The 10471-nt window shown below is 39.8% G+C and overlaps 1 protein-coding gene across 1 annotated transcript; it reads left to right on the forward strand.

Annotated features, from left to right (window-relative positions):
* Positions 1-1806: 1806 nt before the first annotated feature.
* Positions 1807-9622, forward strand: bag3 (BCL2 associated athanogene 3). The gene is made up of 4 exons (XM_084736086.1): positions 1807-2024; positions 5846-6181; positions 6950-7294; positions 7400-9622. Exons 1-4 carry the CDS (start codon positions 1827-1829, stop codon positions 8384-8386), a joined length of 1866 nt encoding a protein of 621 aa, XP_084592212.1. The 5' UTR covers positions 1807-1826; the 3' UTR covers positions 8387-9622.
* The last annotated feature ends 849 nt before the right edge of the window (positions 9623-10471 follow it).

Below are 10471 nucleotides of genomic sequence, written 5' to 3' on the forward strand. Positions count from 1 at the left end.
TGAAGTATATATGCACATTGACATGGCAAAAACAATGTAACAGTTGGCAGCAGTCCTTTTAAAAATGAAATAAAAAGTAATAAACCATGTAATATTGGTATTACAGTCTGGTATGGTATTGAGACATTTTTCGTATTGCAATATTCAATATATTTACCTGAAAATAGTATCACTTTCATTATTGCAAAACACATTTTCCTTTAGTACTGTCTGTGAATCTTGAAAGCATCTGGTTTACATGTTAAATCTTAGAAAATCTCTGGTTTTGTTTGCTATCGCAGTATTTCTTATTAAAATTCCAAACTAACTTACATTTTATATTTTCAAATCTGGATTTTCAAAATCGCTTGGAAAGAGGAGTTATGGACCCTTGGAAAAATGTTTTTTCATGCACAGAAAAGGTTTATTTCTCTCTTACTGTGTTCACACATTTGTTATAAATCCATTTCAGTGAGCTCTTCTTTGCAAAAATAATCCATCCGCCTGACAAATGTGGCATATAGAGGTGCTGATTAAACAGTGTGATTATTGCACAAATGTGCATTAGACTGGTCACAATAAAAGGGCATGCTGAGATATGCAGTTTTATCTTGAAAAAAGATAACACACCATTGAACTATTATCATTTAATCTAGTGAGACACCAAGTTTTAGCCCTGAAAAAACCCATAGTTCAGTGCCTAATAAATGTATTTCTCCAAGATAAAATTGTAATTTTTAAAGAAATAGTTCACCCATAAATGAAAATTCATGCATTATCTACTCATCCTCATGCTGATTGAATGTCGGGTTTAGTTTTTTAGTTGACAGAGGACTGTTGGAGCGTCACAGGAAAACAGCGCTGCATAATCTCCCAAACAATGTAAGTGAAGGGTGAAACCTTGACACGTCAAGAAGTCTTGAAAGACGTCATTTACACAATTTTTAGCAAAAATCTTAACTGTAGATCCTTAGCTTAGAGCCACACCGTCTGGTCTGGATGTGTGTGGTGTGACGGTGTGCACGCACAGATGAATGGCATGTTGGGGCTTTAGGAGACTTGGACTATACTAGAGGAGCAGTATGGGGGCATTTTATATTTGGTTTTTGGTTGCTTTTTCCATTTGAAAACTGGTCACCATTCACTTAACTTGTTTGGAGATTCTGCAACTGTTTTCCTGTGAAACTCCAGCAGTGTTTCGAGGACTGAAAAAAATTGATTGGCATGAGGATGAGCAGATAATGACTGAATGTTCATTTTCATTTTTGGGGTGAACTATCCCTCTAAGGAACAAACACCTGTCAGGTGAACGGATTATCTTGACATATGAAAAGTGTTCACCAAATTTAACAACTCCTGAACAAAATTCTAGAGAAATAAACCTTTTGTGTTCAGGGTAGAAATCTTTTTCACTTCAACTCGTGCAAAATGGGAGGGGAAACAAAAATGTTGCGTTTATGTTTTTGTTGAGTTTACTTTTTTTTTTTTTTTGCTCCAGGACTCCCATGAATATCAGAGTGAAGATCTCCCAGCCAGCATGAGAGGATATAACTGATGTGATGAGGGCTTTCACCACAGCTGCAGCAAAAAATAAATAAATAAATAAACAAATAAATAAAAAAAAAAATCATCCTGACTGAGGCTCCCTGGGGGAAAAATGTGATGCAGATCGGTGGTCTACTACGTGTCTATGTTGGGGGGGTCTGCGACATAACAGGTTTGGGAACCCATGCCACCGTATCCAGCGCTGTCCGCCCCCGACATTAACCCCGCTATTTCGAGAAACTTCCAGCCCACTTTTCCACGTCACTTCAAGGAATCTTTAAAGCGTCCGTCGCCTGTATAAAATGTTTCAGTACTCGACAGCCAGCAACATGAACGGCATGAAGACGCAGTCGCCGATACTGACAATGGCCAACAATGACAACGACCCTCTCCCCCTCGGATGGGAAGTAAAAATTGACCCTCAGACTGGATGGCCCTTCTTTGTGGATCACAATAACCGCACGACAACCTGGAATGACCCGAGACACGACACGAAAAAGGTAACGGAGCGACGGCGTAAAGTTGGTTTGACAGTGTTAACGGCTAACGGCTGTAGAACTCTTTAACGGTCTTTTTTTTTTTTTCAAATCGAGCTGCGTCGGGTATAGTGCGCGTGCTGGTTCGGTACGGCAGAAGCGTTGCGCTACATCACTGTTATATATTAATCTTGTTGACTGTAGGCCTTGTTTGGCACCGTCACCTCCCCCTCACAGACAGCTCATAAGCCTATTATAACGGGTGATCAACCCCGTTATGTTCCCGTGTCATGATCTAACTCTATTATTACTCGATGACTCACCCTGCAGTATATAAAAGGCTACCTATGACCAGCTTCCAGTATTCTGTTAACGCTTCTTCTTTCATGGTGGAAAACGCTGCGACGTCCAGCTCATATTAAACTTTTTCCCTTACAAGGATTGAGGCCGGTCCGGTTCACTTTGGCCTGTGTGGAGTGTACTGTATGGCAGAGGCGCTGGCTACCCTGCATATCATATTCAGCTGTGTTTAATACATGTTGTGAAAACATGCAGGGCTGCAGAGAAAACCCGTGGGCTGAAGTGAGCTCCACAGGCTGCTGCCAGTTGGTAATCTGTCGTCTCAGAGATAGACGCTGTTGTCCAAAGTTAGTGTCCCAAAGAATCTGCTAGAAAGACACAGCTGTCAGGGGATAAAATTGGTGCAATGGTGCTGGCAGTGTGCAGTGTCCCATACCGAAATGGCAGAGGGCAAAGGGTCGTTCACAGCTATCTCATAACTTTTGTCTTAGAGGGGGAAATGCCACTGGTTGACATATTAATGCACTTTTTGCACTATGGGCTTCTGTATTTGTTTTAAGTGACTGGAGGTTGAGCTTTGGTCACTTTTCATATATATCATTGACAGAGTGCTGAACTGTCAGTAGACCTGTTGCTTGCACCCCTCCATAACTGTCACTGGCAGGTGCCTAGTCACTTATTACACTGTTTGAATAATCAAAAAACACCTTACCTACCTCAGCTAATGGAAATTTGCAACATTTTTCTCATTGATTGACATTTAGGAGTGTAATGATTAGGGCTGCACGATTAATCGCAATTGCAAGGAATAATGTTTTGTGAAAACAGTACTATAATGAGGTACAGTAGTGCTGCATGGATGACCTGGCCTAAAAATCTTGTTCTCCAGATAAAATAAAACATGATTGTTTGGTACAGACCCAAATAAATATCACATGATTGTGATTTTAATCTTTTTTTTTTGGTGCATATGATAATTGTGATGCAAAACTGAGCATTTCCATTAATCATATCGCATACCACAATCACAATTGTAGTCAAAATAATTGCAATATGACTTTTTTTAGCCAATCGTAATGACAGGGTCAAGAATGTGCTTCCTGAAAAAATTTTTAGGGCCCAACCCATACTGGATTTTTGGGGCTGAGGGGATGTATCAATATTACATCTGTATATGTGATATGACACTAGATGTTGTCTTAGATTTTGGATATCATTATATTGTGATATGGAATATCGCTTGTCTTTTGCTGGTTTTAAGGGCTGCGTTACAGTAAACTGATGTAGTTTTCTGACCTTATCAGACTGTTCTAGCTGTTCTATTATTAGTGTTTGCCCATTGACGCATTATTTGCACATTACTGATGATTATTCATCAAAAATCTTATCCTGTTACTATCTTATGAAAGCACCAATAGTCATCCTCTCCCTCCCTGTTGTTGCAATATCAATAATGAGGTATTTGGTCAGAAATATTGTGATATTTGATTTGGTCCATTTCGCCTAGCCCTAATTTATGGTGTGCTATTTTAGAGAAAATGTGTATATTGAGATATATATCGTATATCATGGCATAGCCTAAAAATATCAAGATATTATTGGTAAGGCATATAACACAGCCCTACTGATGCTGATACCAATATTAGGCAGGAAAATAATTCTGTTATCAATATGTAATGTCCAGGATAAAGAATATATTAATTTTTTTTACAACAACCTCTCAAAAGTGGTTAAAACTTGTGACGCAGATATGTAATGGATATTTTACAGTTTAAGAATAAACAGTATTGTCCAAAATAATATCAGGGCACTTAAACTGTAAACTGTAACTGTTATTTTTAATAATTATAATTACCTCATAAAACAACACACAAATAGAGCAAAACATATGTATATATTAAACATGAGTTAAGAAAAATTAAGTTGCAATGCATTTCAAGGTGCATATAGGACAATTCATATGACGATACTGATATGGACCAATATAGCTGTAATAGGTCAATATGGGGCAGATACTATCTGTAGACTGATATATCAATCGTTTTCTAAACATTTTATTTTCTGTAATATCATAACTTTATGTCCTGCAATAGTAAGTCCTCATTCAATACTTACTTTTAGTGTGATTATTAGTAGTTTATGTAGTTTATGCATACAAACATACAGCTTCCTGGGATTATTTATGTTCTTTTTAATAAAACTAGACCAGAACAGGTGTGTTGAAAGGAGATTGACACAAGCAGGAAATTCAGTCTGTAATTCATGAAAAAATAATTGGGTAATGTTGGCTGTTTCTTCTCTGTGAAGTCTGTCAAACAACAGAGCAAACAGAGTTCTCTTGCTGTACGACAGCCAATGACATGTTAGTTTAGAGGGTGTGCCAAACTATTGCGAATATGACAAGTCAGGGAATCCAGCCAGGTGAATGATGTCAATCTGGTTGTGGAACAAAAACACCAAACACAAACACAGCAAATGCCTGAATGTAAATGTGCTAAAGTGTGCAGTAATCAGCAGTTAATTTCATGTATCAAATACTCAAAGAGGTGATACTTTTGGCATCCCGCTGTGGAAATGTCACATTTTAACCTCTGCAATTATCTAAGGACTGACAACACTTTCCTATTAAAAATACCTTTAGGATTTTGAAAAGCATTTGGTTAGCTGAACATACTCAGATAAGAATGATGAATTTCTGAAGTCTCATTCATACAGAGTTTTGAATGTCCTTAATTTAAATGTAAATCTCCTACTGGAGGAGTTCGTACCTGAACAATTTAACACTTGTCACGATACCATAATTTTAAACTTTGATGCAATACTAGTATAGAAAAGGATAGAAAAGCATGCTGGATGCCCTTATTGACACCCCATCAGAAGAAAAAAATGTTTTAGACACGCATAATAGTTTTTTTCTTCTTTTTCTTAAGATTAACAACCTGCAAGCTGTACTGGCACAGAAAAAGTCCCTGAACACTGTCTGGCTTTGCTGCTGCAAACCAAATTTCAGGCATGAAAACAAACACTGAACTGAACTGCAGACTCGAATGAGCACTTCAACCATTTTTGTCAGTTACAGTAGTTTCGATACTATGAAATATTAGTATTTTGTTTTTAAACATGTGGTAATGAAAAGGTATTGATACTTTGATACTTTTGACAACCTTAATACAATTCATGAGAGTGATGTTAGTTCTTGTACTGTAAGCAATAATAGCTTGGTCTTACTGGCCAATCACTTGGCAAAATATTTAATAATGACAAATAATCACTTGAGGTTTAGTAATCATAATGGTTGTAGTTGTTACTGTAAATGACATCATTTTACTCACAAATAATGTCTAAACTATTTTTGTAGTTAGATTGCTTAACTTAAACTTTCGTAAGGGAACCATCATCAGTGTTGCCTAAAAGTTGTTAATCATAAGTTCTTCTAAGTGCTTTGAGTAGTTTTATTTAGTTCTTGATATTCATCGTTGTGAATATGTAATTAATGTCTTTTTAACATTTTAAATTGTATATGTATCCAATTGGCTGTGTTTCAGGTCAGAGAGGTGTCAGCGAATGGACCCAACATACCACCAGAACCAAGTCCTCAGGAGCTGCAGAAGACTTTTGTTAGGGAGATGAAGCACCCCATCCTTCGCCCAGGTTATGTTCCTATCCCAGTCTTCCACGAGGGCGCAGAACTGAGGCAGCAACAGCATCCATGTTATTCCTACATCCAGCCAAGCACCGCACAGAATATCCGCACAGACGGACGGACACCTTCTCCCACGCCAGTGCTCCACTGCAGGCCGAGATCGCCTTTACACGGACCTTCAGAAAGCTGCTCCACTGAGCCTGGAAAGGCCAGCTCACCTGTTTCTCAAACATCAGAGGTTAGACTTCAGTGATAAAGAAGAAAATATACAAATGCGCATGCCACAGTGTTGTATAATTCACATGCAGAAATGCATTTATGAAGCAAGTATGGATGAGAGCAGCCGGTTGTCACGTCCCACGACCGTGCTTCCCTTTCAGTGAAAACAAGCAGTGTCAAAGCAGCCAGTCTGCGTGTGTCTGACTCTATCACAAGTCAGCTAATGATGTTCCTGAGTAAATGATATGTGTGCCAATTGTGTCTGTAGATCAAAGTGAAGGCAGGAGACGAGTCTTAATGGTGGTGTAACTTAGGTTTTTATGATGAAAAATATGTTGCTATTGTATAAAACACCAGCTTTTAGAATGGAGTCTGGTTCAACACTACCAAAACAGCAAAATAAAGTGTCTTTAATTTCAAAAAAAGTGACAGACTTCTGAAATGCATTGTCTGAAGATTTAATAGTTGTATATGCCAGGTTGTCTACTCTGATGGAGGCAGACTGAAAGGACTCCTATTTTTAATTTTTTCTGTGACAACACCAATCGTTGTTGTTGTCATAAGATTTTGGCTCCTAAAAGCTAAACAGCAATATGTTTTTCGTATTTTAAGCGTTTAAGCTGGTAAAGAACTCAGAACTTGTAATGACGCCAGTCAAATTAGAGTGGCATGATGCAGTAGCAGATACCCAGATGGGTTGCTCTCATCCATTGTAAGTTAGATTTTAAATGAAAATAAATGACCAAATACTGAATTTTCACTGTTTCAATTTACTGTATTTTCCAAGGTTTACACTGTCCCACATCACCAACCTCCACGGCCCAGCAGCACTAGTCTTCAAGCAGGTTACATCCCCATCCCGGTGATCCATGAGGGCGGAGGAGGCCAAACACAAACACAGGCTCAGTTAAATCCCTCGGTCTACTCTCAGCGCGTCCCCTACTCAGAGCACCAGCAGCCCTTCCATCGCATCCAGACAGATGAATGGCCTGGCTACTCTGCAGCAATGCAGTCTCCCCGGGAAAGGGCTTCTCCGATTCTGCTCCCCCAGCATCGCGATTCTATCCACCTCCCGCCTCATATCAGAAGCCAGTCACCTATTATAACGCAGGTCCTGGGAGAAAGACCACAGGTACTGTGTTTTCACTTCTTGATGTTTAAAAATCTTTGATTTTCGTGCCAGTATGTGTTGACCTAGATTGTGACAGATCCTAATGACATCTTTTTAACTTTCAAGGCTCAGCAACACGTCCTCACAAGAGACATGCCCCAGAAAATTGAGCAGGAGCAACAAAGCACTCAGCAGAAACCTGAGAACACGCATCTCCCCCCGCTGTCGCCCATAGAAGCTGATGTCCAAAAGCCTCAACAGCCTCAACAGTTCCAACAGCCTCCACCTCAACAGTTCCAACAACCTCTTCCTCAGCAACCTCAGCAGTTCCAGCAACCTCAACAGTTCCAGCAGCCTCCGCCACAGCAGTTCCAGCAGCCTCCGCCACAGCAGTTCCAGCAACCTCCGCCGCAGCAGTTCCAGCAACCTCCACCGCAGCAGTTCCAGCAACCTTCACCGCAGCAGTTCCAGCAACCTTCGCTGCAGCAGTTCCAGCAGCCTCCACCACAGCAGTTCCAGCAGGCACCAACTCCCACATCTCCACATCCTCAGCATCTTGAACAGTTAATGCAGTCGCCGCAACAGTTGACGCAGCCCCAGTTCCCGCAGCCCCAGAAACAAGAGCAACCACAACAACATACTGCGGATATCACAGTTCAAATACCTCCAAAACCAGAGGCTCAGGACATGACTCCTCCACCTCCCGAGGTCCCGCCTGTAAAGGTAGAGGCTGAACATGCTGCTCAGTGCCCAGTCCACCCTGGTTTGGCAAAGGTGCAGCAGATAGTCGAGCGGGTCGCTAAACTGGAGCAGGAGGTGAAATGTTTTGACGGAAAGAAGAATGATAAGCGATACTTGTTACTGGAGGAGCTGCTGACCAAAGAGCTCTTAGCGCTGGACTCGGTTGACCCAGAGGGTCGCGCAGATGTGCGGCAGGCAAGACGGGATGGAGTACGTCGTGTTCAGACCATACTGGAAGAACTGGAGCAACTGGAGGAGCAGCCAGCCATGCCTGCCAGTGCGACTGGGATGGAGGGAGACAACCTGATGCAGAAAGGAGAACCCAGCATGATCACCAAGGAGAATGTTGAGCTGGCCAAGGAGATTTCATAATGACTGCACACGTGATAATCACGAGGAGCGAAGGATAACCTGCTGTATATTTGATAGTGAACAAGTCTGCTCTGGCTAACTCCTCCTCCTTTATCTACAGCATTTGTGGAAGTTGCATGCATTGATTAACAGTGTTGGTATTTCCTGCCATTCAGCACATAATTGATGGTAGCTCAGTGCAATCATTTTTCAAGCCAATGTTGTTGCCTTCTATGTTGTGCCAATGTCTTCATAATAAGACAGCTGTCATGATCGAGGTGTGGACAACAATTTCTAGTCAAATTAAAGTTTGAATAAGAGGCCTTTATCAATAAATGGAAGAAAAGGAGAAGTATTTTCTTAAGAAATGTTACGTGTAGTTGCCTTTTGTCTTGATCAGATGTTATATGAAGCTTTTCTTAATCCAGTCAGCACACCAGTCAGTACACGAGTGCAAACATTGGGGCTTTAAAGCAGAACTCACTGCACAACTCAGTCAACAGAGAAGCATTTTCCCCTTTATAGCCACATGGCCATGTTGGAGCTGCTTTGTCACAGACACACAGTGAATATGTTTATTAGATGCTGCTTTTTGGTGCATTACTGATTTTGCCGTCTTTGCACTTTGCCATCATTGAAATGTATCATGCTGAAAGATCAGCAGCACTTCGTTTGAAATATATAAGTTACACAAGTTTTGATTGATGTGTTTGAGTGTTTGTATGTGCATTGGTTTACTTGTTATTTCAAAGCATTATATCAGTATTTATATCATTCTATAGTATTTTGGTACATCCATGAATGTGTAATGATAAATGGAGGTGAAATGTGTATCTTACTTGAGATATGAGACAATCAGCACTTGGTGCTAATGAGGAGTCACAGTTAAAGATTGTCAGAATGTTCTTGTATAACTACCACAGCCACAATCTGTAATAACACTAACACAGGAACGGCCTAAAAGCCTTAAAATTCCAACTGTGAGAAAATGCCCAATTCATAACAGACAAAGTGCAAGAAAATGTCAATCTGTCGTTTAAAACGGTTTTAAAAAAAACTTCTAAGATTACCCTCATTGTTTGTGTAGTAATTTGTCACTATAATACAATCATAAGCCATCTGTAGGGTCATTGTCAAACAATTTTATGGATTATGGATTGTGGCTTAGTGTTGATCACGGTTTATGAGTAGCAGGATGATGATTGTTGAAAGCAAGTCACGTTGGTACGGTTGAAAATAAAATGTATTTGACACAAATTTTGACTGATATTTCAGTTCCAATTAATTCTGTCTGAGACTGATTTTTTTTTTTTAATTTCAGAACATGTTAGTCTTCTGAGTCCTGTTTTTTTCTTTATTAAGCCATTAGGTATAATACTTGCTTTAATCATGTACATATATACACACACACACATATATATATATATACATATATATATATATATATATATACGGTGATACTGAACAGAAGGTCCACCTTGTTTATCTTCTGCCAAAAGAAACCACATTAATAATTTATGAATATGTGTGTGCTCCACATTTAGATTTGAAGATGTGTTCATGGCCTAGCTTCTGGCTGTCTTAAAGGGACAGTTCACCCGAATTCAAGAATACAAATTTTCCCTCTTACCTCTAGTGCTATTTATCCATCTAGATTGTTTTCATGTGAGTTGTCAGGTTTTTGAGCTATCAGCTGTAGAGATGCCTTCTCTCCAATATAATGGATCTAGATGGTAATTGGCTTGTGGTGCTCAAGCACCAAAAAAATGCCATTTAAAAAAACTCAACACTATTGTCTCTTTTCAGAAATCACAACCCAAGCAAACATCTCCAATCCATCAGCAACTCACACCAAAACAATCTACATGGATAAATAGCACTACAGATATGAGGAAAAATGTATGTTTTTTGTGATTTTAGGGTGAACTGTCCCTTTAATATGGCATCGTTTTCCATGGAGTAACAGTTACGTCTCTGTCTGAGGTCAGCTGCTCCCTGCCTTTTCCCTCAGAGCCCCACTGAGTCATAACTGAGAACATTTTGCCGCCTTATTCCTTCATGGGTGGAGACATTTCAAAATGTGTGTAAGTGGTGTGTTTGATTTTT

Source organism: Lutjanus erythropterus, chromosome 14, assembly GCF_056507025.1.
Source record: "Lutjanus erythropterus isolate fLutEry1 chromosome 14, fLutEry1.hap2, whole genome shotgun sequence".
Taxonomy (NCBI): Eukaryota; Metazoa; Chordata; class Actinopteri; order Lutjaniformes; family Lutjanidae; genus Lutjanus; species Lutjanus erythropterus.

Bases quoted from the DNA above. Each gene is read 5' to 3' on its own strand.
- bag3 (XM_084736086.1), top strand. From the start codon at position 1,827: ATGTTTCAGTACTCGACAGCCAGCAACATGAACGGCATGAAGACGCAG. The intron at 6,182-6,949 runs GTTAGACTTCAG...GTATTTTCCAAG, and splicing joins CTGTTTCTCAAACATCAGAG to GTTTACACTGTCCCACATCA. The intron at 7,295-7,399 runs GTACTGTGTTTT...TTAACTTTCAAG, and splicing joins TCCTGGGAGAAAGACCACAG to GCTCAGCAACACGTCCTCAC.